The 27882-nt window shown below is 62.0% G+C and overlaps 1 protein-coding gene across 1 annotated transcript; it reads right to left on the bottom strand.

Annotated features, from left to right (window-relative positions):
• Positions 1–485: 485 nt before the first annotated feature.
• FAM163B (family with sequence similarity 163 member B) lies at positions 486–27882 on the bottom strand. The gene is made up of 3 exons (XM_023242986.2): positions 27584–27882; positions 3160–3275; positions 486–2642 (listed from the first exon to the last, which is right to left on the bottom strand). The coding sequence occupies exons 2-3, from the start codon at positions 3250–3252 to the stop codon at positions 2244–2246; spliced, it is 492 nt and encodes a 163-aa protein (XP_023098754.1). The 5' UTR covers positions 3253–3275; positions 27584–27882; the 3' UTR covers positions 486–2243.

The following is a 27882-nucleotide window of genomic DNA, read 5'->3' as shown; positions in this document are numbered from 1 at the left end:
GAGTCACAGTAATCCAGGGGTCTGGGCCCTCCCCGATGCACCCTGCTGCCGTGCCCTGTGGTCACCCTTGCCCCCGGTCCTCCTTTCGGACCACCCTCGGCACTTCCGGCGTGCCAGGCTCTGCCTCCAGTGCTCTATCAGCTCTGCTTCACGAACCTCCCAAGAGCCCCTGAAGCGGGCGTCGTTATCACCCCACCGTGCTGATGGCCAACACGGGCCCAGAGGCCATCAGACACTGGCCCCAGGTGACTCAGCCGGTCACCCCCACCCCGCTCTCCAGGAGCTCAGAGTTTAGGCCAGCGGCTCCCAGACTTGGCAGACGGACACGGCCACCCTAGACGTGGCGTGCCTAGACCCAGGCCCCCAGATGGGAGAGGAAAGGCAGACCCTGCCCGCCACCGGGCAGGACGGGGTCCCCTCCCGGAAAGTCCCGGGCAGAGGTTCGGGCTGGCTTGGAACTGCAGGCAGACCGAAGGCGGTGGCGGTGGCGGTGCTGGAGATGAGTTTTATTGGCTTTCTCTTTTCTCGGGGAGCACGCAGCTCCCCGCGGGTCCCCACAGTGCAGCTGCATGAACTCACAGGGATGGGTGTTCACCTCATTTTAAGTGGATCTATGAATCTATACAGAGAACAGAGACCAGGGAAGGAAACAGGAAACCGGAACAGAACAGCCACAGGAAGTGCCGCCTCCTGGTGCTCGCCCCCCACCCCAGCCCACCCCCCAAGCAAATGCACAAAACAAACTCATGGGGTTCCACGAAGGAGGAGAGCTTGGGCTGCAGGGAAGCCGGGGGTGGATTCCATTACCGTGTCCCAACTGAGGCTGGAGGTGAACGGAAGGAGAAAGTAACAGAGAAAGCTGAAAACAGTAAGCCCTCCCTAACTCTGCTCACGTCCGGACGGCTCTGGGGCATTCAGCAAGAGGCAGGTGCTCGGGCTGTCCTCGGCTCAGGGGCCCTCAAAGGCTGCTGTGTCTTTTAGGAAGGTGGCTTCGCCGAGGAGCCTGGCAGACAGCAGCTACCCTGCCTCTGGGGCCCTGCTGTGCAGGAGGAGATCTCGCCCCTGGCCGGTGGGGGAGCTGCGTTCCCCGTGCCCCTGGTCACTTCCCTGGGGTGACCACTGAGCATCACTTCCCCAGCAGAGGGAGGGAGCTAGAGAGGGGCTCCCAGGGAGACCTCAGCCCTGCTGGGAGCTTGGAGGAGAGTGGGCTCAGTTGAGGTCGGACGTGGAGAGAGAGCAGGATCCGGGGCCCTGCTCCCAGATCCTCCTGAGAAACGGGGCGGGTGTGAGAGTTCGGGTCGGTGTCCCCTGGGACCAGAGCTCGAAGGGCTCTGGATGCTGAGGCCCAGCGGGTGGGAGGGCCTGTCGCAGGCCTCATGGGGGGAAAGTGGGTCTGTTAGGTCCTGCTCCCCGCCCTGTGCACCCCACCACACCTGGACTTCGGAACCGGGTGCCTGTTTCAGCGCGGGTGCTCCCACAGCAGGTGGTTGGCCCGTGGCCGCCTCTACCCTCTGTGCCTCCCTCTTTCACCAAAAAGCCAGTTGGGACTGTGAATCCCGAGGGCCTGGTTGCCCCTGAAACTTCCGGGACATCTGCAGGAAGGCAGGCCCAAAGAGCGTCTCCGCGGCTTGGCACCGGAAGCCAAGGATGTGCGTGTGAGCGGGAGGGCGCGGGGGGTGGGGGTGGGGTGCTCCCCGCCCCCCCGCCGTTCTGGGACTTAATACTTGGTCTGCAATAGCCAGGGAGGGCTTGTGCTACCGGGCCAGTGGCATCGCGGCTGAGGCTCGGGGGCGGCGGGTCGGGGCTGTGTGTGTGTGTGTGTGTGTGTGTGTGTGTGTGTCGGGGGGTGGGGTCAGGCCCGGCCTCACAGCCCGCGACGGCCAAGTTGCTGGGGCTGAGGTGGAGGCCACTTTCCCCCCGCAGCTCTGCTGGACGGCAGCTTCAGCGTCAGGAGCCTGGCGTCGAGGCCCCAGAGCCCTGCCTTGCCCTGCGGACTGACACCTGGGAGCTCACCTGTGCCCGCCCGCCTGGGAGCCCCAGGCCCCGCACCCCCTACCCCCGGCGGCCACCTTGTGCTCACTGGGCCCTATCCCTGCAGCGAGCCGCGGAGCTCCCCGACCGGCCCCCGTGGGGACAGGGAGGCGCGGAGGGCTGGGCGGGGCCCCGGTCCCGGCCCGGGGCCAGGCCGACGCGCCCCGGGGACCCCACCATGGTCTGGGGGCCCGTCGGGCGGGCGGGGCTGCTCAGACGTCGGTGCTGATGCTGCGGCTCCGGGAGAAGGCCTCCCGCATGGCCGAGAGGCGGTTGGGGTTGAGCGCCTGCAGGCCCCCGAAGGCCCCCGGCGGCGGCTCGGCGTCCTCCTGGCTGACGCTCTGGTAGGCCACGCGCTCGCCGCCGTTGCGCACGTCCTCGTCCTCGGGCTCCTGCAGGAAGAAGGCGGGCGGCTCGTAGTGGGAGCAGCTGCGGCAGAGGGTGCGGGCCTGCGGGCTCTTCTGGCTGAAGGAGGTGGAGGCGGCCGGGTAGAGCGCCGGCCCGTTGGTGAGCACCAGGCTGCGGCCGCAGGGCAGCGGAGGCGGGTTCGCGTGCACGGCGAAGTCAGGCTCCTCCTCGTCCTCCTCCGACTCTTCCTTGCAGCAGTAGTACTGCGGGCAGAGGGCTGGTGACCCGCGGCCCGCCCGCCCTCGCGTGCGCGCGCACGCACGCACGCGGCCAGACGCTCCGCCGGTCGCCACGGCAAGCTGTGCAGGCGGGGAAACCGAGGCACAGGAGGGCCAGGCAGCCTGAAGATGGGCGCTGTGCTGTGCATCTGGGCCTGCTCCCGGGGTTGGGGGGCACTCGGAGGGCCGTCCGGTGTGGGTAGGGAAGGGAGAGCCCAGGGGGCCGGAAGCGAGGGCCGAAAGCGAGGCCCAGACAGACGCTCACTCCCGCTGCTCTCCCGCTTGGCAGCTGCGTGCGCCGTCGGCCAAGTCCCTTCCCCTCCCTGAGCCTCCGCGGCCTCACCCTGCGGGGGGGTTTGGGAAGCCCTGGGAGGGGTGAACCCTGGCAGGTGGGACCCAGGCCGGGGCGGTCTGCTCGGCACTTTCTCCAGCAGGACCTGCCCCTTCCCCTCTTGCGGGGCCCCAGCCCTCCTCGCGCCTCCCTCGGCGCCCCCGGGGGTACCTGGAGCCGGCAGTAGCACAGAACAGCGATGATACAGAGCAGAATCACAGTCGCCAAGATGCCCCCAGTGATGACCACGGTCCCGGCTGTCATCCGCCCCCTTCTCCATCAACAGCCTGCAACACACATCACCAGGTTTCCCGGCATCACTGCTTCCTCCTTGCAAGAGCCACCCCTTCTGGTTTAGAAAGTCGAGGAGACTAGCCCAGAGCGGAAAATAGAACCCCCCGGGGCACGTGCGCAAGAGGCAGGGGCCGGGGCCGGGCCGCGGTGCAGGGCAGGCCGGCCCTGCCCCTCCGTCTCCGGGCCCTGCGTCCCACGTCTGGAGAGGGCGATGCTAACAGGACGCCCCAGCCTGGCTCGCGGGGCTCCCGTGAAGATTTCATGAGCACACATCTCGGCACTGAGCGTAGCGCGCTTTCAGGGAATGGCGCCCTTCCAGGCTGGCTCTCCCAAGCTCACGCATTTCTAAATTCACCCAAACACAGTCAAGCTGAACATATGGTTTTGTAACCGAACAAGATCGGCCTTATTTTTCCAGATCATTGCATTTCCTTCCGCGACATCGCTTCTAGCCACGTCCCGTCGTCTGACGCAGCCCGTCCAGTGGTGGTAAAACACACATAACGTGAAGTTCGCCATCACGACCGTTTTTAAGTGTGCGGGTTCGGTGGTGGTAAATACGCAACAGAACTTTTGTCGTCTTTCACGACTGAAAACCAATCCTTTTTTTTTTTTGATATTTAGGTTGTTTACATTAAAAAGAAGATACTTTAAGTGGATGTTTTAGTAAGTGTTTTTGCAGCTAAGTGATGGGAGCCATTTGAGCTACACGGCCGGCTGCGATTACTTGTTCAGGAGAAGTTCCTAGAAGGGGGATTTCTGGGCCGAGGGACAGGCCCTTTGTATACTCTTCATCGTGCAAAATGTCACACAAAGGCAGAGAGAACGAGCACGTGTCACCAGCTGCACTTCTGTTAGCTTTTCCATCCGTCCGGGCGCTGAGAAACCGGTTCTAGAAAAAAAGCATCCTGCCTCGTAGGCTCTTGCGATGTCCGTCCTCGCGACGGCCTGTTTCAGGGGTTTAACACCCGGCTTGCAAAGTTCCCGCGTGCCTGACGATCATCTCCCACGGGCCAGTAGTCGCTGGCTCGGGCACCCCTGCCTCGACTGGCCATCCCTCATTTTCATTTGCAGGGGGGGCAGTGTGTGTGTGTGTGGGGGGGGGGGTGACTGAGCGTATTAAAGGAGATCCCGGAGCGTGTCAGTTTACTCCTAAATCCTTCAGTGCAAAAGCTGACAGATGAAGACTTAAAAAAAAAAAAAAAAACCAACAAAACCATAAACGCCCTGTCTGTGTTCAGCTTCCTTCACTCAGCTCCAAAATGTCTTTTTTACAGTTGCTTTGTTCAAATCAGGACCCAGTTACATTTGGCTCTTTTGACTCTAGAACAGTTCTGTTCCCTCCTCTCTCGCCCTACGCACCCCGCCGGTGTTGTTTATAGAAGAAACTGGGTCGTTTATCTTCACAGAATTTTCCATGTACTAGAGCTGGCTGGGTTTCCTCGAGTGGCTTTGGACACTCTGGCGCTATTTTGTCTTCTAAACTGGCTTCCTACCGCGTCACCGTCGGGGGCTGTGACTCTGTTCCGCCTGCCGCCACGTTGAGATCAACCGCTGGTGGGTCCAGCTGCCGTCAGTTCCCCCACTGGCCCTCCACCTGATCGACTCACCAGCCCTCGGGGATTGTGTCCTAGATCCATTATTTAATTAGGGGGCCGCAAAGAGTGGCTTTGCAAGCAGTACGTCTCTTCTGCATTGACTAGCCCTGGTCCTTCTCTGAAGAACTTTCCCTAGTACCTACGGAGTTATCCTAAAATACAGCGTGCAGAGGAAAGGCTCAGGTGCTCAGCTCTGTATCAATTTTCAGAAGAGGGGGGTACCCCCAAGAGGTTTGTGGTGGTTTTCTAGTATCACTGTGATCTCACTGACTTTTATATATTTAATGTAGTTCAGTCCACATCTACTTTTTAATGTTCAAATGATCCCATTGGGACTGTGGGGTTGGAGGTCCCTCCACAATGGCTCCTGTGTTAATCCTTGATGGCATTTTGCTTTACATTTTTTTTTTAATGTTTATGTTTGAAAGCGAGAGAGAGACAGAGCACAAGTTGGGGAGGGGCAGAGAGAGAGGGAGACACAGAACCCGAAGCAGGCTCCAGGCCCCCAGCCGTCAGCACAGAGCCCGACGCGGGGTTTGAAGGCATGAGCCATGAGATCATGACCTGAGCCAGTTGGACCTCAACCGACGGAGCCACCCAGGCGCTCCCCACTGCCTCTTTCTAAAAATATAAGCAAATAGACCCTTCCTCCCTTCTCTGAAGCTAAAACGGCATTCTGTATAGACTTTCTGTACCTTCCCCTGCTTCACCGAGCGGTCTGTCACGACGTGTACAATACGCTCCCCGGTCACTCCGAACGTCCCCAGGGACCCCTCCAGAACCTGGCTCCTTTTCGTAGCCACACCGCACCCTGCAGTGTGGGGGAAGCCCTGCTTGCACAGCACATCCTATGGGTAGGTATTTGCACTGTTTCCTACTCCCTGAGATGACAAGAACGTGCAAGGAAGGGTTTTACGGTGTGCACGTTTCTCAAGTTTTTGATAACCCTTGCCAAAGACTTGCTGGAATCTGGGCCCGTTTTTTCCCCCTTCCAGGAACGTGTGAGAATTGACACGGGATTTTCAGACTCAAGGTCTGAGCCGTTGGTACGTGGGGAGCGAAGGGCTGCACCCCTGTGCGTGCACGCGGCTGGTGGCGCCTGACATCAGTCCGCTGTTAACTCCGAGGAGCCCCTAAGGGGGACCTCCTTCGGCCCCGCCACCCCTCTGCCCTGGCTGTGCTCACTGTGCCCCAGGGCAGCAGTGTGGGCAGGGGCAAAGCTGGGATGGGAACCCAGACTCCGGACGGACGGGCAGACAGAAAGGCAGATCTGTACAGACCCAAAGTGATGAGCCGATGAGACACAGACTCACAGACGGCTCCGAATTCAGACAGAGGTGCAGACAGGCAGATGCAGGCGGGCCCGAGTCAGGAAGACACAGCACAGGCCACACAGACAGACAAAGCAGGAGCCCCAGGGACCCCCACATTCCTGGGCGCCCTGCCAGGCGGCTCCCACCCACCTCGGCCCCCAGGGCGGCTGAGGCCAGCTGGCCTGCCGGCCCCACCAAGGGTGCAGGCCGACCTGGGGCCGGATCCAGGGAGCAGGGTGTGCTGGCGGTGGGGGGTGGGGCTGGGCAGGGGCCAGGCCCGCCGTCCAGATGCGTTTCACGCTTTTCGCTGAGGTGAGGCAAAGCAAAGCAAAGCAGGCAGATGTTGGCCTCACTCCCCCGCGCCCTTCCCTCCTGTGGGGCTCACGGGATACCACAGCTCACCCCAGCCTTCACCTGACGCGGCCAGAAGGCGGCAGCCGGATGGACCCCTAACGTGTGTGGCGCCGCGGGAGGGCAGAGCGGGCACTGGGACTCTGCGGACGAGGAGGCGGGTTGGGGCGGGCTGGTCACCCTTCCGGCAGACAGGTCCCCCTGCAGCCAGAAGCCATACCTGCCCCACTGCCGGCCACCTGGGATCCGGGGCCTCCCAGGCCCAGGGGGTACCAGCGTTGCCGCTGTCCTGCTGGTGCTTGTCAGGCAGGACCCCTCCTGAGACCCTGACTGGCGGGATTACATCCCCCCCCCACCACCCCCCACATCCGCAGAGCGACTCATTCTGTGACTATGTCACCTTTGCTGGGGTTTCGGCTCTCTGTACCCCAGACGGTAATTGTGTTCCTACTTCATCAGTGGGAGAACTTAGCTCGAGAGAGAGCGTGCAGGGATTAGACTCTGCTGGGCAGTTCGGCGCCCCCAACACCCCAGCACCCAGCAGACCCCCTGGAGCCAGCCTGGCGCTGCCCTCAGTTAGCACGGGGCTTCAAACGCCTCCATGTGTCCGTGCCTCAGTCTTCCCCTCTGCACGGCCAAGAGAGGAGGACCAGGTGTCCCCCCCGGCCGGCCGGGGTGCCGTGCTCCGGCCGTTACTGTCAGTATTTGGGTCCCTGTCTGGCTCGGGCCCCCCTGGCAGGTCCCGGAGGGTGCTGGGGAGTGGCCGTGGTGGCCGTGGGGCCTCTGTCCCAGGTCTGAGATACGGAAGGCCCCTTGCTCGGCCCGGCTGTCGGGGCCCCTCCGGCGGCAGTCAGCCTGGTGGTGTGGTGGGACGGGTGCCGGGGCAGGCCAGGCGCCCGGGGCTGTCAGCAGCCCCAGCTCCGACACCCGGGCCTCGTCCAGCTGGAGTGTCTCAGCCTCGCTCTGCAGATACGCGCCTGCCGAGGGGCAGCGACACCCGCGACGGGGCGCCAGACCCGGGGCCAGGCCCGGCCAGCAGACGCGCACGCGGCTGGCGGCTCTTCTGGGGCCCCGGCCTGACATCAGTCCATAGTTAACTCCGAACAGCCCCTAAGAGCGACATGGCCTCCTTCGGCCCCACCCTCCTGCCACCCCTCTGCTGTGGCTGTGCTCACCCCCAGGATGCCCTTCCCTCTGCCTCTGCAGAGCCTATCCTGCCAGCCGGGCCCAGAGCGTGTCTCCTCCTCCTCCTCCTCCTCCTCCAGGAAGCCTTCCTGCACTTCTCTAACCTCGAAATGCCAGTGCTGGGATGCCCCACTCCTCCATTTAGTACAGTTGGGTGGGAACGGAGAGGCCGAGGACAGTGTGGGGCCAGGCGGGACCCAACCGTGACCTCACACAGTGAGTCAGCAGAACGACAGCCAGAGGCCTGTTTCTCCGATTCTCCCACCTGCCGTCCTAGCCGGACTGTCACCTTTCAGACCTCCTTCCTGTGCCTGGGGACTCTGCCCCACCGGCCACCATGGTGATGAGCCTGAGGGGCCCTCGTCCTGCCCAAGATTGGGGGTGGGGGGGCAAGCGAGGAAAGTCCTGCCATACACTTGCTGGTCACCCTGGGCCAGAGGCCTCTCTCGGGCCTCAGTTTCCTTGTCATTGTATTATGGGCATGACGTCACCGCCCAGGGTGGGAGAGGTGAGAGCCGCACACACGTGGACGCATGCTTTCCTGGGGGCCCGGAGGACGCCGGGCCGGCCCAGTGGCCGCTCCCCGGACACTTGCGTCCCGAGCAGGGCCGTGCTGAGTGCCCAAGAGGCCAACGGGGGATTCCAGTGGGGGGCAGGGCTCCACACAGGTGGCACCACACCGAGACGCCCACCGGGGGCTTCCTGGGAGGATGGACTGGCCGGGCTGGCAGAGGAGGGGGCGGCTGTGGGAGGAGGGACAGCAAAGCAAAGGCTGGAGGCAGAGAGGCGCCGGCAGGCCCAGTGACAGGCTGGAGGAGGCCTCTGACACGCGGTCCCTCCTCGGCTCTCCCTGAAGTCTTCGCCGCCCTGCCAGCCAAGACGGTTTGGCCAGGATCGCGCTGAATTGTTAATCTGCCCCCTGGGACCATAAACGGTTTTAAAGCTTTATAAACGGCTTTACTTCCCTGTCCCCACCCTGGAGTTTTCCAGGGACAGGCTGAGGGACGGCCCGTCTGTGCACCCCCACCTCCACTCCCAGTCTGTGGAGAGCGCCACCCCCCTCCGGCGGGCACAGCAGGCGGGCCTGGGGAGCCGGCTGCTTTACGAGCCCCGGGCGTCTCCTGCCAGGGGTGGTGGCGGGGGCGGGGCGCAGGAAACACCTGGCCTCAGAGCCAGACGCCAGCCCTCCACCTGCCTCCCCCCCGCGGAGCCCCCTCCCCCGGCACAAGACCCCGCGTGCCTGCCATCTGGACGGCACGTCCTGCGCTTGGCTTCAGACGCTTCCACTTCCCTGCTCCCCTCGGGCCCCGCGCGGCACAGGGCACCGGGCTGTGCCAAAGGAAGGCCTCTGTCCGCCGCGTTCACCTGAGGTGCCCGGTGCTCCTGGGGGCGCCAAGGAGAAGCCAAGCCCTGCGTCCTTGCACGCCGGCCGGGCCTCTGGCTCGTCTCGACCGGTGACTTCCAAACCCGCCGGGCACCAGGATGCAGGGGCGCCTGGCGAGCACGGCCTCGGCGGATCGGCACGGGGGCCCTGGAATCCGCTCGTCTAGTAAGCAGCCCTAGCGACCGAGCGTCGATGGGATGGTGCCGCTCACTTCCGGATGGGGAGACTGAGGCTGGGGGAGCCGGGCTTAGGCTCCCGCCGCCCCGCAGGCCTTTCCCCAGCCCGCCGTCTCGGCAAGGGCTTACGGAGAGCCGGCACGCCTTTTCCTCCACAAACACATCTGTCTGGTTACAAAAGCGCTCCTGCTACCTGGAAGCCCGAGGGCCCCGTGGTCCGCGAGCGAGAGCGTCCGCGCAGTTCCTGTCTAGACCTCCTCCACATTTGTTCCTAATTTCACGCTCCGCGGGCTCCCAGATTCCTGTGTTTGGTAATAAATAGACGGGGAAGTGCTCGGCAGCACTGTGGCTGGTCTCAGAGATATTCTCCAGAGCCCGGCTGGGCTGGCTGGGCTGGGCTGGCGGCCTGGACGGGCAGTTCCCGGCGGCGCCTGGAGATCTCCTCTCCAAGCTCCTCAGAAATGCAGGCCCACCTGGTGCGGGGCCCCCGCGAGCCAGACCCGCGCCCACCGGCAGGGCAGGCCGGGGCCGGAGCGCGCCCGTGGCAGGGGGGCCTGGTGTTCAGGAAGCCGGGGATGCCCTGGGCTGGCCTGCTTCGCGGCCTGGGCTCCGTGAGGGACCGCGGGGACGAACACAAGGCCCGCGCTATTTTGCCGGCTCTCTCGGGGGCTCATAGACTTGTAGCAGTTCTCCCCAGACCCCCGCTGAAGACCCCCACCCCGTCCCCACCGCCTGGGGCCAGCGCCGTGAGAGCAGGTGGTTCCCCGCTCCGTTCCCACCGCCCAGCCCAGCCCGATGCTCACAACAGACACTCGATTCTCACAGGGACGGTGAGCTCTTGAAGAATGAATTGAAATTTCCAGGATGGACCCAGCAGAGCCAGGAGCGCCCGTGAGAAGGGGGGCGGTGTGTCCCTCGCATTTCACCCCACGGCTCCCCCCGGGTGGCTGCCCCACCCGCACTCCCCAGGCCGTGGGGGATGCAGGGAGCAGATGCATTTCTTTGCAAGATTCCCCCACCCACATAGCCTAGGGGTAAACCGAGGCCGGAAGGGAAAAACAACGCACCAAGCCAGCAGAAAAGTCCATCAGACAGACACCTTGTCTTTGTGCCCCCTCCCGGCTGCAGAGCCGAGGCCGTGGACTACAGGGAGAGGATTCGGGGCAGACCCTGGGCCCTGGGGGGCTGGGGGGCCTGGGCCACGGCCAGGAAACTGGAGGGAGCTGCCTCGCCCGACCTGGACTGGCCAGGGGGCTCGGCATCCCCACTGCCTGGGGAAAGAGGGCACCCCCAGCTGGGTGGCCTTCCTGCCCCCTCAGGCACGGTCCCCAGGCACTTGCTGTCCCCTGCCTCAGGCACCTCTGGGAAGGCAGAGAGCCACGGGAGGTAGCCCTTCCTTCCCTCTCTCACAGAGCCATGCCAGGGTCACCTGGGGTCCCCCCGGCCCTTCGGGGGCAGTGGGCAGCACATCGGGCCAGTGGGAGCTACCGGGCCAGGCCAGGGGGCACCTACAAGGCAGGCCACCACACTGTCACTCTTGCGGTTGGTCCTGGAGGCCCCGCCTCAGCACACCGTCCTGCTTCCAGAGGAGTGGCCAGTTGGGGTGCGCTGAGGCATGCGGTCAAACGAGGCCGGATCCCCCGGCTCCATGGGGACCAGGCTTGGTGGTGTGGAGGGCTGGGAGCGTGTGGCCGTGCCCTGTCTGTGCAGATGGGTGGCTGTGCCCTCCAGACAAGGAGACCTACCCAGGGTGACCCTGGATGCCTGCCACAGAATGAGGGCTGAGCACAGGCCACCGACCCTGACCTGCCCCCTCGGGCCCCAAGGTGGTGGGGGCGGTGGGGGAGGGGAGGAGGCGAGGCACCCGTGTCTGATGTTGTTGAGCTCAGCAGTGTCTGGCCCTGGGGCCCCAGCAGCCCCCAGACCTCTCCTGTCTGACGTCCTGTGATCTGTCTGAAAGATGTACGTGTGTCTGTGAGGACAGTTCACACCCGTGCGACTCCAACACGGCAGAGAAATCCGCCCTTTAGCAAAGAGGCCGCCCAGAGGTTCTCACCCTGCCCTCCCGCCCATGCTGCCCCACTGGGGCTCCTGAACCTAAGTCTGGACAGGTCACTGCCTCCCTCAAACACCCTGGGTGGCTCCCCGGTACCTCACATTAGGAATAAGCACACTGTCCTGTCCTGAGCACCCCCTGTGCCTGGCAGGGAGTGACAGTCTCCACCAACGTCTCTAATCCCTAGGAGAGTCTGAGCAGCTATCATCACCCCATTTTACAGACAAGGAAACGGAGCCAGAGAGCTGCACAGGAGGTCACATGGTCCGGGGTGAGGGAGCTGGGGGTGAACTTGGGTGTGCCACCCCAAAGCTGCTGTCTTGTCTTTCCCCCCTTCTCCTGGCTCCCTCCTACACGGCTTGCCTAAAGAAGGGGGGCAGGGACAGGGGCGCTCTCTCCTCCTTGCCCACTGGACTGACGGACGATAAGCCCCATGAAGGCAGGAACCTGGTTCACCACGTTTTGTGGCCCTCCTGTCGCTAGGGGTCAGCATAGTGCAAGGACACAGAAGGAGCTCTCAAACCTGGGGTGGGGGGATCTGAAATGAACTGGGGTCTAATTGGCGAGCTCCCACTGAACAGGCCCAGAGCTTGGGAAGGGAAGGGACGGGGCTTTGCCACTGTGGCTCTCACCTCCCGCGCCTGCCTGCCCCCCAGGGTGTCCTGGGCAAGTGGGGGAGGGTGCGGCAGGCACAGAGTCGCGGGCCAGGCCCGTGCGGGGTCCCCGTCGGGTGAAAGGCAGGTGAGGTGCGCCTTCAAGAGCTCTGTGAGGCTGGGGTGTCCCAATCCGTGTCAGGAAATGGCGGGGGGGGCAGCTCAACCGTAGTCCGCGCTGGCCTCTTCTCTCCCTTAAAAGTAACGATGTGTAGACGTTGGGTCTGCAAAACCCTTTCTGTTGCTTGACTTAAATCTTTTATTTTTATTTTCAGCTTCCTCTTCCAAGAACGGAGGGCAGCTGGCCCCACGGGAGGTTCCGTTTCTTAAACACTGACTGTGTCCAGGTGCTGAGCCGAAGGCTGTGCCCTTGACATTTCACTTAACCTCATGGGTACACTCAGCCCAGGCCCCGTGAGTGTCTTCATGCAGAGACAGGGGAACTGAGGCCCGGAGAAGGTGGTGCGTCCAGGCCTGGACGCGAGGAGGAAGCACAGTCGAGATCTGACGCCAGGCCTCTGCCCGTCGCCCTGGCTCAGCACCTCGAGCTTGATGAAGCCCTAAAGACATTCAGTAGACCCCTCGTGGTCTCAGCCCGGCAGAGCGGGGCAAACAGGGCTCAGGGATGCTCAGCAGGGATCCCCCGTCCCAGGGGATTCAGGGTTCCCCAAGGGGGTCTCCCTGCTCTGCTTCTCCCCGCCCCCTCCGCCCCCCCCCCCCATCGCTCCACAAAGCTTTGCATCCGATTAGCACGGGGCTCCCAGTGTGCACCACTCCACCCTGGCACTGTCCGCCTGTGTGTGCAGGGACAGCGACCCCGTGCTTTGTGCGCCCCACACCTCGGCCTGGGCCAGGCCGGCTCCCCACCAAGTGCCAGTCCTCACCTGGGCTGCGTCAGCGTTCCCGGCGGGGGGCTCTGGACCACTGGGCTCCCCCCGGGAGTTTCTGGGGTACACTGATGCTCCTGGGACAGGGGCCACCTCTGGGGAACGACTGTCCTGAATGATGGCCCCCTGCCCCCCCCCCCGCCTCCAGGGCAAGTCTGGACCACACGCCTCCCAGGTCCTCTGAATAGAGTCCACACTCCACTGGACCAGCACCGACCACCCACGTCTGCTGCAGGATGGGTACTGAGCCGTGATGCGGATGCCGGTCTCAGGTCTGTCCTTGTCCCGCGGTCCCTAGACTCAGGATGCCCCTGGGGCCACTGCCTGCTGCCTCTCAGGTGGCTAAGTCCTTCTGGTCCTTTGGGACGGGTCTCAGGTCCTGCCCCCTGCAGGGAGCCTTTGCTCCCTCTTCCGTGGGCCTGGCCCGTGTCCTCCATACCCTGCAGCGTCACTGCGTGCTGCCTTCTCGCCGGCCTTCCCAATCGACTGCGAGCCCCACGAGGGCTACAGCATAGCCTCACCTTGATGCACGGGCCCTGGAAAGCAGCAAGGGCTCCATATGTGCCTGTGGCTTAAATCACCTGCCAAGGCAGAGCCCTTGGGAGCTGAACACGTGGGGGGGGGGGGAAGGGAGAGGGGAGACTTTGGAGCCGTAGATGAGTTTGGGGGAAGAAGACCAAGCCAGCCGTCGAGGGGCTCACTGGAAAGGGCAAGGGAAGGAGGGAGACTGAGGAGACCCCGACCACGTTTGCTTCTGCTCCTTCTCGCTCCGGTGGTGTGCCACGGGGAAAGCCCACTGCTCCTGGAGAGCCTCGGTTTACGCATCTGTGGAAGCGGGGCGGTGGCGATGCCCGCATTCGTGGTGCTTGGGGAGGATGCACGCATCACCCCGTTTAAGCCCGATCGTCATCCTCGGGGTTGGAATTATTAACCCGTTTCACGGATGAGAAAACCGGGGCTGGCGGAGGTGATGTGACCTGCCCAAGGGCACACGGCCAGTGAGGGGCACAACTGGGGGCCCGATGAGGGGTCGGGGGGCTTTTTCAGAAATGCTGGCTGCCTCTGGCATCTCGCAGGATGGGACAAGCACCCAGCCCATCACTGACAGCCCGTTGTGTGCTAGATCCCGCCCCCGGGGCCTGGGGAGGGGTTGGGGGGCGGCACTCAGCCATCCGCGCCATGCTTGGACGCCCCCACTGGTCCAGGACCCCCAGGTGGGTGTCTCCACTTGGCAGGGATGCAACTTGCCCAAGTGCAGAGAGCAGGGGCAGATACCCCACGGCGGCGAGGCCCCGCTCCGCCGTCCAGACGAGGCGCCCACGTCAGCCGTTTCCCTCCTTGTAGCCGATGTCCCTCCAGTCCTGCCCGTTAGCTCCTGAGGAGCTCAGCGGCCTCGAATCGGCCGCCTCCGTCACGTCATTGGAGCCACCATGGCCGATGACATCTGTTCTCCCACGGGACCCTCACCGCAGCCCCTGACAGATTCCCGCCGCCCGTGCCCGGCTCTGATGCCTCCTCCTCCAGGAAGCCTGGGCCCATGCCGGTCGGCGCTGGTCTGTCCCTCCCAGCCCTGCTCAGCCTAGGAGTCAGGAAGACTTGGGTGTGAATCCAAACTCTCCTCCCTACGGTCAGGGTGGCCACGGGCCCCGGTCCCCTCACCTTTAAAACAGGATGTTAACGCCTGTCTCCAGCTCCCCTCCCTCCTCCTTCCTCCCCTCCCTCTCTCCTCCTTGCCATAAGCACCGTGAGCGCGGGCAGCCTGCCAAACACCGTGCTGTACCGAGGACACAGAAGTGAGTGGGGGTCGCCATCCCTGCCTCCTCCTGGCCCTCAGGAAGCTGGGCTGTCGGGCAGGCCAGACGTGCACCCTTGACCCAGAGCCTTAAATGCTGCCCGTGGTCTGGAGTTGCTGGTGGCCTCCACGGCGCCCTCACTGACCTCCTCTCCTTTGTATTTCTGTCCAGAAGCCCGGGACTCCCCTCCTCTTGGGCTGTGGGCTCTGGGGCCCGGCCCATCTCGGCTCCCAGCCCAGGGTGCTCAGTGAGAGCTTCCGAAGAGATAAGTGGGGACCTCGGGGGCGAGGTGGGGGCCGGGGGGCCGGGGGGCCTTTCCAAGAGTATGCCAACAGGCGTCGTTTTGATTACCTTTTAACAACGCGAGCCCCTGCACGGAGACTGCCCCGTGTTCGCTTTCCTACCCGTGTCTCACGTCTGCACGTTCGGAGCCATGGTTCGCCTTTGCAGACGCCCCCTCCCCCTCCCCCACTACAGCCAAGAATCCCCCTGGAACTCAGGCCTGAGCGTGACTCTCCTGGTCTAGGCCCCAAACGTCTGCGTGTCCCTGGCCCTCCGAGCTGGTCTCTGATTTTCTTCCTTAGCTCTGCATTCTCTTGCCACCATGCTTCTTAAGTCGGTCTGGCCGAGAGGTTTGTCCCCCGGGCCTCCCGACCGCAAAACGCATGGTCTTGCCTCTGAGCCTTTGCTGGTGCCATTCCACGCGCCTTGAACTCCCTTCCAGTTCTGCTTATTGAAACCCTTGGCTATTGGTCAGCAGGCTCCTTGAGTAAGCCCTTCCTGCCATGGACACAGCTCCCCCTCCTGGGATCTAGTGGCCCTCCCTGTCCCTACTCTGTGCTTGGCGTCGATCATTTATCAACAATTCAGCTGAAAATATTTATTAAGCTCCTACTGCATCCTGGTTTCTGCTCTGGGTCTCTCCGCCTTTGAAACAGCAAGTGCAAAGGCCCAGGGGCAGGCAGAGCAAGCTGGGCTCCAGGAGCCGGAGCACAGGAGCGGCAGGGGGAAGCGGCACAGGGTCGGCAGAGACCAGGCTGCACAGCAGGGTCCGTCTGCTCCCGAACAGCCTTCACGGAGCATTACTGCTTGTCTTCTCACGGCTTCAATTTCATGCCCCCTCCCTCCTGAAATGCCTTCTAGGTTCGTCATCCCTCACCTTTGGACGTGCGTCAAGTCTACCTGAGGTTGAGAGAGAACCATCGGAAAGGATTCTAGAGAACGCTGCTCGGCGCTCCCGCGGGTCCAGAGGGAGGCCCTGCTCCCACCTGTCGTCGCTCCCAGAGCACTGGCCACAGAGCTCAGAAGGGCTGGGACTGGGTGCTGCTCCGGTCCTGCCCGACCAGCCCAAAAGCTGGAGCTGAATGAATAGAAGCGTTTCCAAGTAACAGCCACAGCTCGGAACAAAGCTCACGAGTCCGCACAGGGGTGTGGCTCCCCATCAGCTGGGAAGTTACCTGGCCTGCCAAGAAGCCAACAATACGATCCATAACGGGGAGAGAAGTCAGGCCGTCGAAACTAACCCAGAAACGGCACAGATGACAGAATTAGGAGGTGAGGACATTGAAAGCGTTACGACAGCTGTCGCCCCCGTGGTCAGAACGCGGGAGGAGACACTGGGCACGTGAAGCAGAAACACAGATGACGTTAGAGAGAACCGAACCGAATTTCTAGAGATTAGCGATTTCTCAGGTGAGAAATACGCCACGCGGGAGTAACATCAGAGTCGATGCTGCGGGAGGAGGGGGCTTGGGGGCCCAGGTAGAAACAGCCAATGTAACAGCAAAGAGACAAACCCCCGACGGAGGAAGCGGGGCTCCGGGGGGAGGATCGGAGCCCCCAAAGGAAAGCGGGCGCAGAGAGGTGACTCATGAGAAGAAATGTTGGTGGAAACTTGGATCCCAGGCCCTCCACAAACCGGAAACCCAAGAAACATGAGGGAAGCCGTGCCGAGGAACGTTCTAATAAAATCATCCAAAACCAGCGATACGGTGAACATCGAAGACGGAGGAAAAGGCACGTGAGGAACAACGGAGGCATGCACAGACTGCGGTGGAAACGGTGAACGCCAGGAGACAGCTGGCGGCGGGTTTACAGTAGGGGGAACACCAACCTAGAATTTTCTATCCAGCAAAACTCTTCCCGAAATTAACACGAGAGTGGCATTAGTATCGTCTCCTCTTCTCGACGACAGAGTCCTGGAGGGCAGGATCACAGCTTGGCTCCTCGCCAGGGCACGCTGCTCGGCTCTATTGCTGGAAGATCCTTCTCATCGGGTTTGGGTCTCCAGCGGCCCCATCTGTGCACGGGTTGGGGAATCGTGTGGGAAGGACTCTGTTCTACGGGAGTTGGGTGGAATCTGGCTCGTTTTGGGGGAGGCGCAGGTGGAGGGAGCAGCGGCCCTTCGGGGGCTCTCCCCACGGGGGACCCCAACTTCCTGGACCCGAGCCCTGCAGAGTGAGCTCAGGGGGTGGGAGGTGCGGGGCGCCTTCTGTGATGACCGCCTTGCGCCTTGTATTGACCTCGCCCATCCCCACAGGAGTGTAAAAAGCAAAAAAGAAATCTGCTTGATGTTTTAAAAAAACAACAAACCAAATATATACATATGTTTTAGCTGTTCACAAGGTTACGGCAGTTTCCATGGCTACAGCTGTAAGCTGCGTGCGGGGAGGTAAGGAGGTGGGCTCTCCTTAACCCAACAGATTGGGGCACTTGGACAGTTTCTGCCTGGGGCCCCGGCGCCTGGCCGCCGGACTGGAGGGAGGGACGGAGGGAGGGAGGGAGGAAGTGCGCAAGAAATGTCAGCTGTCTCCCTGCGCCCCCGGGGACCCGTTTCAGTGGCGACTCAGAATAGACCACTTGTGTCCTGACGGCTCCCTGCAGTCTGAGTTTTCAGGTACAGACGGCGTCTCCCCAGAGAGCGGCCCCGTGAGTGAGGAAGACAAGAGTCCTCACGCTCATTCACAGGTGGGCACCGAGGTCACCCAGGAAAGCAGGTCGGAGAAGTGACCCACTGGGCTGCTGCCTAGGACAGCACAGGACTCCTTCCCGTGTCACGGCCTCAGGCTACCTGCACGCACCGGCGGCCTGCAGTTCCCGCCCTGGCCAGGATGGCCCAGAGCAGCCGGTGGGGCTGGTGCCAGCCGTGCCCTAACGAATCCAGGCAGTACCTCCTCACCCCAGAGCCGTGTGTGTGCGTGTGCGTGCACGACATGTTTATGTGTATGCGCGTGCATGTGCGCGCGCCCATGTGTTTGTGCGCGTGCGTCCATGTGCGTGCCCATGTGTGCGTATACGCGTGCATGTGCGCGCGCTCATGTGTTTGTGCATACGGGCGTGCATGCGCGCTTGCCCATGTGTTTGTGCGCACGCGCCCATGTGTTTGTGCGTACACACGTGCATGTGTGTCCAAGTGTGTGTGCATATGCACGTGCATGTGTGCGCCCATATGTTTGTGCGTACACGCGTGCGTGTGCACGCGCCCATGTTTGTGCACACGTGCGTGCATGTGCGTGTCCAGGTGTGTGTGCACGCGCACATGTGCACACCCATGTGTGTGAGCGTACGCACGTGCATGTGCACACCCATGTGTTTGTGTGTATGCATGTGCATGTGTTTGTGTAGGCATGCGTGTGTCTATGCACAGGTGTGCATGTCTGTGTGTATATGTGTGTGTGTTGTACGTGTGTGTGTGTGTGTGTGCGCGTGTGTTGTTAACCTTAAAAATAAAATAGCCAGTTATTTCACCAGCAAAGTGGGTTTATTTGGGAATAGCAAAGAATCGAATTAGGGAAACTTAGGGTTTTTCCGGAGCTCGCGTGTCCTAAACTGCAGTTCTCTGCTAGTTCTTTTTTTAAAAAATTTTTTTAACGTTTATTTGTTTTTGAGACAGAGAGAGACAGAGCATGAACGGGTGAGGGTCAGAGAGAGGGAGACACAGAATCCGAAACAGGCTCCAGGCTCTGAGCTGTCAGCACAGAGCCCGACGTGGGGCTCGAACCCACGGACCGCGAGATCATGACCTGAGCTGAAGTTGGCCACCCAACCGACTGAGCCACCCAGGCGCCCCTCTGCTATTTCTTAATAACCTTGTGTGCGTGCATCTACATGTATGTATATGTGTGTGTACACGCCATGTGCATGTATATGCATGTATATGTACCCATATATGTATAAGTGTATGCAGCGTGCGTATTTATATCCACATGTGTGCCTGTGTGTGCGTGTATACATGTATGTGGCATGTGCATTTATATCTGCATGTGTGCCTGTGTGCCTGTGTATGTGGTGCTGATGGTGAAGGAACAGCAGGTGAGTCCAGGCAAAGGTGAGTTGAGCAACCTGGAGGTTCCAGAGGGACTGGCTGGACGGTCCAGCAGCTGGGGGGGGGTAGGGAGGTTGGGCTGTGAGCTGCCACCATCCGTCTGGGCACTCCCCTTGGAGTTCAGATGCCCCCAGGGGACTTGGCACCTACCAGGGAGCCCCCCTGGATCCCTGCCTTGGTCTAAGGTCAGTGCAGCTCATGTGAGACAGGCCCACCTTCTGCGCTGGGGCTCCAGGCAGGGTCTGGAGCTGGGTGGGGAACCAGAGGGCAGGACGACGGGGCGGACGGCCAGGGCACTACTGGAGCCTGGGAGGAGGGTCCAGACAAGGTGGTAGAATGGTGGGCTCCCAGGGACTTAGAGCCACGCGGCTCAGAGTCTCAGAGAATCAGAATATCTGAACAAGAGTCCCCCACTTCTCCCCGCACACCGGGAAGGGACTTTGGACGTTACCCGGTCTAATCACCGGCTCAAGGAACAAAGGGACTTTCCCTCTTGAAATCACAGTTCATCCAAGACAGCCTGAGCGGTGGGATACACACCCTTAGGGGATGGGGGAGGGTGGGACCCCCTCGGCTCCGGGCCACATTCCAGGGTTCGCTTCTCCCCGGGGGTCACCCCAAGTTCTCTCCAAGTACAAGCCTCGGGGAGCCCGAGGCGGCCCCACCTGCCTGGGCGCACGGACGGATCCTAGGGGCAGAGGCCTCAACAAACGGCGGCTGTCAACCTGGCCGGCCCCACCCCCACCCCACCCCCACCCCCACCCATTTCTTGGTTCCTCTGACATAGTTTCACGGGCTCAAGTGCCCCGGGGCACGGGCACAAGCTCGCCCTGGTCCCGTCTGGCACCTCTGCTCTCCGCAAGGCTCTGCCAGCTCGGCGGCCGCCGTGACTCCGTTGTCAACTTCTGGGGACAACTCTGCCGCCCTGAGCAGTCCTTGGTGGCCCAGGCTTCAGCAAAGACCCTGCCCGAAGTGGTTTGTTTCACATCAACTTTCCTTTTTAAGAAAATTGGGCTCAGCCATTTTTAAGTGAGTGTAGGCGTGTTGTTGAAAGGGCCCGTCTTGCAGATTGAATGATTTTTAAAAACCCAGAGGCCTGGCCGGGAGCTGAGGCCTGGCCTGGGTGACCCACCAGCCCTGGAACCACCTCGCCCGACGCTGGAAATTCCTGCAGTGGAAAACGGCAGGTGCCGCACGGAGCAGACCCTGTTCACCTCCCAAACTGCTTCGCAACTGGCTGCACTCTGGCCACGCTGGCTTACTTCCCGTTTCTGGAACGTTCTGAGTCTTCCTCCCGGAGGAGGTTCTGAGTGTTTGGAGGGGAGACGCTGATGGGGAAATAGATGTCATCTGTGGCTCTAAACATGGGGTGTCTCAGTCCGGGGAGAGGTCAGGGAGAAGCCACGGCGGCCCCTGGCAGGCAAGGTGGGGGCGTCGGAATGGCACAAAAGCTCCCAGCCGTCCGGTAAATGTCTGCCAAGTGCTCCCATCCATGTGCCCGGCACTGTGCCTGGTTCTGGGTGCACTGGTGGACAGCATCCACAGGTGCGCTCCTCAAGGGGGCCCCCCAGCCTGGGTGCTGACGGAGACCAGTCAGGAAGACCCAAAGGGCCAGTGTCACAGTGGGCCCAAGGGCGTGTCATGGGGCTGAACCTCCCGGGAGGTGACGTGGGGTCAGGGACACGTTCCTGAAGCACACCGTGGCCAATGAGATCTGCTCTTCAGGCACAGAGGGGAGTAGGCGGGACTGCCCTCCCTCCCCCCCAGAAGGAAGGTTCTGGGCATGTTCCAGAACGCGAAGTAAGCCACCATGCGGGAGCCCAGTGGGGGCGGACAGGCCAGCGAGGAGGTCGGGGGCTTCGCAGGGTCTGTGGCAGGCAGGGCCTTCTAGGCTGCAGCCGGGGTCTGTGCTCTGTCGTCAGCTGGGACGGGATCGAAGCAGGGTTCCGACCCCAGCTGCACAGACGACCGGGAACCCGTGCTCCTACCGGGCATCCGGGGTCTTACACGGGGGTGAAGAACCCTCGCCACCACCCTGCGAGAGGGGCACAGCTATCTGATTTCTGTGGACCAGGAACGTAGGGCACAGAGAGGGCTCACCAGCCCGGAGGAGCCTGCGCTGGTGGCTGGGCAGAGTCGCGGGGTCCTAACCCTTGTGCCTGCTCAGAGCATCCCACAGATTCATGCTGGACCCCTACCCGTTCGCTCCCACGCCTCCCTCTTGCCCTCGGGTCTCGCGTGCAACAGGGGGGATGATCCCAGAGAGAAAAGGGTGGACGCGGAAAAACGAGACACCTACCACAAAAGCGATTATTCAGGACGCCGCATCGCAAAACAAAAATTGTCCTTTTGAAGCAGAAATCTGTTTAGTAATTAGAGGGAACTCTCGTGTGGGAAGTTCCATGAAGGTAAAATTAAAGTTGCCTATATTTTTAATTTTGTAAATGGGTTCGCACTGAGCCAGGAGCCTTCTGTATAATGAGTGTTTTAACCAAACAAAAACTCTAAGCACAGGTAAATACCAGAAGTTCGCAATTTGACGATGTTACAAAGAAGTTGCTGTTTTTTTCTGCGAAAGATTCGACTTTTTTTCCCCCCCTGTCCTCCTTTGAACCAAAATTGGATCATCATATCCTGGAATCAGCCCTTTCAAAAGCCATTGCTGGTTTCGCAATGTTTCGAGGGGAGACCCTGCCAGCAAAAGACATGTGGGTCCTTCCCTAAGCCAGCTGGGTCTGCCGGCTTCTGGGAGCAGCGGGGGGCAGACGCCCTGCAGAGAGAAAGGGCTTCTGGACTAGGCGCTTGCCTTGGAATCTGAAAAATGAGCATCTTTGCTGTAGGAAGGTTCCCGAAGGTGTCGAGTCAGTGCATTTGCCGACAGCAAGTGGAGGAACTGGGAAAACAGGGAGTAAATGTGACATTCCAATACCGCGAGGCAAGGCCTCTGACAAGTGTCAGGGACACACTAATGATGCGTCCCAGCCTCCTCCTACGCCCTGGGACACACGCTCCTGTGCTCCGAGCAGCCTGGCCAAAATAACCCGAGCCAGCGCTAGGGGGATGTGCTGGCAGGAAGCACAAAGCCGGAGCCGGCTGGCGCCCTGGAGTTGAGGCAGGGCCGTGGGGCCGTGGCGGGGGCTCGGCCGCGGGTCCCTCGCGTGTCTTACTGGGGCGGCGGGGAGCCTTTTTGAGCCTGGCAGAGAGACCAGAGCATGAATGCCGACCTCAGTCACAACAGATTTGAGGCTCCAAGCCAATGGGACCACCAGAAAGTGGCCAGCTGGTTCCCCCCACCCTTATAGGGCACGGACTACTGGACACGGTCGGGGTATCTTCTGTGAGTCACTGATTACCGAAGTCAACAGAGAGGCGTCTTGCGTCCCAGGGATGGCAGAAATGCCCCGTCTCCCCCGGCACGCTTGCTCCTCCCCACTCCATACTCCTTCCGGGCTTAGCTCAAGTTCCACCTCCAGGAAGCCCTCCCAGACTGCTCTGACCCATGGGGTATCTTCCTCTGAATCCGGATGCCTGCTGCCTCACATCCGTGTCACAATCCATCGGGAGGTGCTTTGCCCAGCTCTCTCATTCTAGTCACAAGTGTGCACTCCCCCCCTGAAGTCCCCCCCCCCACCGAGATCCTTCCCTGCTGGGATCACACCAGCGAATGAATCAATAAAACTACGCGGCACAACCCAAAACCCAGGACGACCCACACGCCTGCTCACTAACACGGGGCCAGGTAAACATGAGAAAACGGGTGCTGATGCGGGGAGAGGGTCCAGATCTGCCGACAAAAGAACAGGGAGGAACACAGGCCAAGGAGCCCCTGGGTGATGGATCCCCGGGGGCCCGGCCTGGGGGTGGGTCGCAGCGGGGAAGCCCCGGGCTTATATTTTGTGAAAAACAAACAAACAAGCAAAGGGATGGCTTGACTTGTCTTTTACAGCCAGCACCAATTTATTTCATTTCAAAATCCCTTTAACGTATTAAAATTTAACATAGCTAAATACGTAAGCCTGCGGGAGACAGTCACCTGCGATGGCTTTCCGCCGCTGTTTTTGTGCACAGAATGTTTTCTAGAACAGCGTGTCTGCAACTTCACTGAGCACAGGGATCGCCCGGGGAGCCTGTTAAACCAGGAGGTCTGGAGGGGGTCTGAGGATCTGTGCTCCCAGCAAGTCCCCAGGGACGCGAGGCTGCTGGCACCCACCCCAGGGAGTACAGTTCCAAGTGCAAGTTTGGACGGGGTGCACGACCAAGTACAGCAGATGACGATAAGTAATAAGAAATAATAATAATAATAAAGGAGGGAGGACTGTTGTTCCCCAGGGATCCCGGCCGCCAGAGAGCCCCACTGGCCAGGGCAGCCCGGGAGTGCCCCAAGGGTCACCTCTGCCACTGCTGGGGCATGAGGAAACTGTGGACCAGGTCGGGAAGAACCCAGGTGCAGGTGACGGTCAGGGAGCCGGGGTGGCCCCAAGGCCAGTCTGCCCTGAGCCCACTCTGTGGCTGAGCCAGGAAACAAGCACCCACGGGGGCTGCCCCGGGGGCTGGACCTGGCCTGGAAGAGAGGTTTCTGTTAGCGCTGAACAGTGCCCGCAACCCCCTCCCCGGTCAGCCAGCTGAGACGCAACCTAGCACATCCTTCGAGGTGGATGTTAACATTGTCACCGAGCAACCCAAGGCCCAGAGAGGCCAAGTCACCTCACTAGGGACACTCAGCATGGACAGAAACACGGCTCTGGTCAGCCCCGACAGCCACGCTCTCCTCCACTCGACCACACCACCAGGGAATGGGGCGAACGAGGCGGCAGCCCCCGCAGCCTGGCTTGCTGTAGGGTCACCACCCAGGCCCCCGGCCAGCCTCCACGTGGGCCTCTCGGCTGGCCCAGGCTTCTCCCGCCTCTGCCACCTGGGAAAGCCGAGCACGGGGGTACAGGTGGCTGGCTAGACCAGGGCGGGGCCCAGTCCCGTGGGAACCCCTCGAGGTGGGCGGGGACCGTGCGCAGGGGACAGGCGGTAACGTGGAGCCAGGCTGTGACGCCATGCTGCTGCTGGAACAGAAAAGTCTTCCTCGAGGCCCCCCGGGGCTGCCTCCTCACCACTTAGGCGCGGCCCATCCTGCCTGTCCGGCCACGCCCGGGTCTCCGGCCCGGTCCCGTGTAGAGCAGAGCCCTGTGACAGGTAGGTGTTCAGTCCCGGGCCTCTCCCACCACCCAGCACACTGTCTCCTCGCCCCTGCCTCCGAGGGGTGGTCATTTCTGCCCACTTCTCACTCCCCTGGTCCGGGCCTCCATCATTTCCCTTCTGGCTGGACGCAGTGGCCTCCTCCAGAGCCTTCCTGCCTCCAGCCTCACCCTCGCCACGTAGCCCGTCGTGCCGCAGCCCGAGAACATTCTCTAAAGGCTACATCTGGCCGTGTCCCTCCCAGGCTCCCGACGTCTGTGGTTTCTGGGGATCTCTGGAGAAACCCACCCCCGGAAGCAGGGCTTACAAGCCTCGCCTGATGGGCCACAGCCCAGAAGATCCCACAGCCGGGAAGCAGCAGGCTTGACTCAGACCCGGGGCAAGGTGGTCAGTCCCCCTAGAATTCTTCCTGCAGCGCTTTCCACCCTCAGAGGGCCCCCAGCCGGGGGTGGGGCTGGGCCAAGCCTGGGGGAGGGCTCGTCAGCCTGCTTAGGGAGGGGACCTAATTCCAAAGGGAACAAAGAGCTTTGCAAACAGAAACAAGAGTGTCCGCACCAGGAGCCTCTCCGCGCGCGGCAGTGGAAGGACAGGAGCTGGCAGACGCTGAAGATGCGGGGCTTGTCAAACCCCCTTTGGAGCAAATCCGAAGGGACCGAGACACTGCAAGGAAAACCAGTACCAGGGGGAGAGCACAGGCAGGCTGAGAAGCCCCCGGTCGCGCTGGTCTCCGTGGAGCAGACCCCGGGCTGAGCCTGGGGGCGTCCCCTGCCTCGGGCGGGGGGGGGGGGAGCCCAGATTCACAGCTGCCGCCCTGTGCTGGCGGGGAAGGCAGGAGTGCCCTCCGTTTTGCACATGAGGAGGCTGACCGATTTGCCCACGGTCGCCCAGGATCCGTGCTCTCTGCCACACAAGCTGCCTCTTACTGATGTATAGACGCAGACTTGCTACTTTGCAGAGAGTGGCCGGGCCAGGAGCTGCCGGGAGGACGGGAGCGGGGCTCTTTGGCCACCGTGACTTGCCTCCCGCCCGAACTCGGATGCAATTTACAGAGATGTAATGACTCTCCCCCCGCAGCCCTGCCTGCTCCCTCACCCCTTCTGAGTGCTGCAATTATTCCTCGCTGGATGTCGAGGCCATCGCTCTGCGGAGCGGATCCGTGGAGCCCAGGGGCTTCTCTGTGGGACTGGGTCCCTGCCGTGTAGCCTCTGGGCCGGCCGGGCCATATGGCTCACCCAGAACCGGCACCAGGAGTCAGCGATTTAGAGCCGGCCCCCAAACATGCAAGGCTGGGACGATCACTTGAGTGGGGGGCTTGGGTTCAGATTTGCCCCGAGATTTCAAAATTCCTCTGTGCTCCCTCAATACTGCAGCTCCTCCCAGCCTCACATGCTCACTTTGGGGCCTCGATGAGCAGAGTGGTCATGGCCCATCAGGGGCATGGCATGAGCCACCCCATCATCTCACAGATGAGAGACTGAGGTCTGGAGAGGCAAGATGACTTGCCCAAGGTCACCCCGAAAGGTGGACACAACTGGGCAGATGAGTCTTGGCTCCACGAGCCGTGCCCACCTTTCCCCGAGCGCCCTTACTCCTGTTTGAAGATTGTGCTGGTGTAAGCAATGCGCGTCTGGGAGCTCGAGGCCTCGGAGGCTGGGAAGGGCTCTGTGGTGGACGCCCTCCCCTCTTCCCCTGGAGAGGCTAGGGTGGAAAAGCTGGAACATTTCCATAGCCAGCGCTCTCAGCAGAGAGTGCCAGAGAGCTCCAGAAAGACCAGCCGATGGTCCCCAGAGCTCCCCACGTCCGTCCCCATGCACCCCGAAGGCACTGAGGCCGGGAGAGCCTGTGGGTGGGTCCTTCCCAGACACCCCAAACACTTCGGGAGACCAGTTCCAAGCTTTCCAAGGGAATCGGGACCAGTCAGCCCCTCTGGAAGTTCAGGTGGCAGGGAGACCAGAAGTCAGGAGGATCCAGGGCACAAGGCTCACCCTGGTTTTTTTTCACCCCGTCACGCAGGTGCCCAACAGCCGCGCAGATGAAAACAGGAACAAAACCCCAGCTTGCCTGAGCCCCAGCCTCAGGAGCGAGATGGACTCGTCCCGAGTTCCCAGCACCCCAGCTCTTCCGAAAGCTTACGGTCAGTGCACAAAGAATTAAAGTCAGTCCCTCCCCTCGGCCCAGGAAGCGCCGGTGCCACCTGCTTGGGTAAGAAGAGGTCTCTGGTCGTTTGGGCTCCATTGTCAGTGCCACTGGCAGAGGCGGCTGGATGCTGTCCTAGCGAGCGCAAACCTTCGGGGGTTGGAAGTCCTCACCGCACCTGGAAGCCCCCCCTCCACCGCCCTTCCCACCCCAGGAGCCTGGCCTGGCCCGAGCAGAGGGGAGGGCCAGGGAAAGGCTGGCAGGTCGTCCCCTCTGGCTCTCCTGAGCTCCAGCTTCCCGAGGAATGTGAAAGGAGGGCAGGCTGGGGCTAAGGCCCCTGGGACAATGAAGGGGCCTTCTTCAAGAAGGGTCAACGAACTTGACCCTTGAGACTGTCATCACAGAGTGTTGGGGCTGAGATGCACACTGGCAGGGCTCTTAGTGCCCACATGGCCCTCGGCCTTGGGAGCACAGGACACTGGGTGGGATGTCGCGGCAGAGCTGGGAGGGTGGGCAGGCAGTCTCTCCTGGAGTTTTGGTGTTTGGAGTCTTTTTATTCCTGGCTGGGAAAACCCAAAGGCCAGCCCAGTGCTCCTCTCCCCCGTTTAAGCTGAGATTTCAAACAGACAAAGGTGGGTGGGCGTGCGGCCGGTGGCCGTGACTGAGGCCGGTGGCCGTGACCGAGGTCAGCACCACCACTTACTGGCTGTGTGACCTTGGACAAGCGACCAAACTTCCCTGAGCCTCAGTTTCCTCCTCTGTCAAACAGAGCCAGTGCCCCTCTCTGATGGGTGTTGGGTGAACTGGATGAACGATTACACAGGTCAGGGGCCGAGCACGGTGTCTGGTCCAAGGCAAGTCTCACTGAAAGGTCTCAGCTCCTGGCACCACAGAGAACAGAGGCCAGGCTCCTCTCGGAAACTTTCTCTCCCCGATTTCCTTCATGCCCAGGCCAAGAGAGAGACCAGGCGTCCCTTGGCACCGTGGGTCCCCACCTCCCTCCCTGCCTCGCTGCCCACCTGGGTCTCCATTCACAGTCCACAGCCTCCTCCCCAGGGGCGCACGTCCAGGGCAGATGGAGATGGGACGGGTGGTGTGGCCCGGCAGCTGCGTGGGGCAGGGACCTGGCTCCACACTGCCCGGCAGGCTGCAGCGGGCGCCCCAGCCTTCGTGGGCACTGAGCCGGGGCTTCCCTGCCTGCGTCCCCCGCGGCCTCGGCCCCCTCGCCCCGCGACCGCTCGGCCCGCTCGGCCCTTACCTTGAACCATGGGAACGGCGCTGCCCCCGGCCGGCCGAGGACTTGGGCGCACGTGACGGGGCGGTCCGGCGTCCGTCCCGGGCAGGGCGCAGCTAGCGGGGCGGCCGCTCCTGCCCAGGCCACGGCTGCGGCGCCTGCTGGGGCCGGGCGGGCGAGGCGGGCGCTGGGGAGGCCCGGAGGCCCGCGGGAGGCGACTGCGTGCCCGGGCGGGAGCCCCCTGCCAGCTCCGGCTGCGGTCACGGCTCCGGACGCGCAGGCTGGCTCCCAGCGAGCGGCACGCGCGGTTCCAGCCCAGTCCC

This window comes from Felis catus, chromosome D4 (genome assembly GCF_018350175.1).
Source record: "Felis catus isolate Fca126 chromosome D4, F.catus_Fca126_mat1.0, whole genome shotgun sequence".
NCBI classification, from domain to species: Eukaryota; Metazoa; Chordata; class Mammalia; order Carnivora; family Felidae; genus Felis; species Felis catus.
Note: the sequence above shows the minus strand (reverse complement) of the source record. Positions and strands in the feature narration are given on the sequence as shown.

Excerpts from the sequence above, each read along its gene's own strand:
- FAM163B (XM_023242986.2), bottom strand. The coding sequence starts at position 3,252 with ATGACAGCCGGGACCGTGGTCATCACTGGGGGCATCTTGGCGACTGTG. Across the intron at positions 2,643-3,159 it reads TGTGCTACTGCCGGCTCCAG|TACTACTGCTGCAAGGAAGA; the intron begins GTACCCCCGGGG and ends CTCTGCCCGCAG.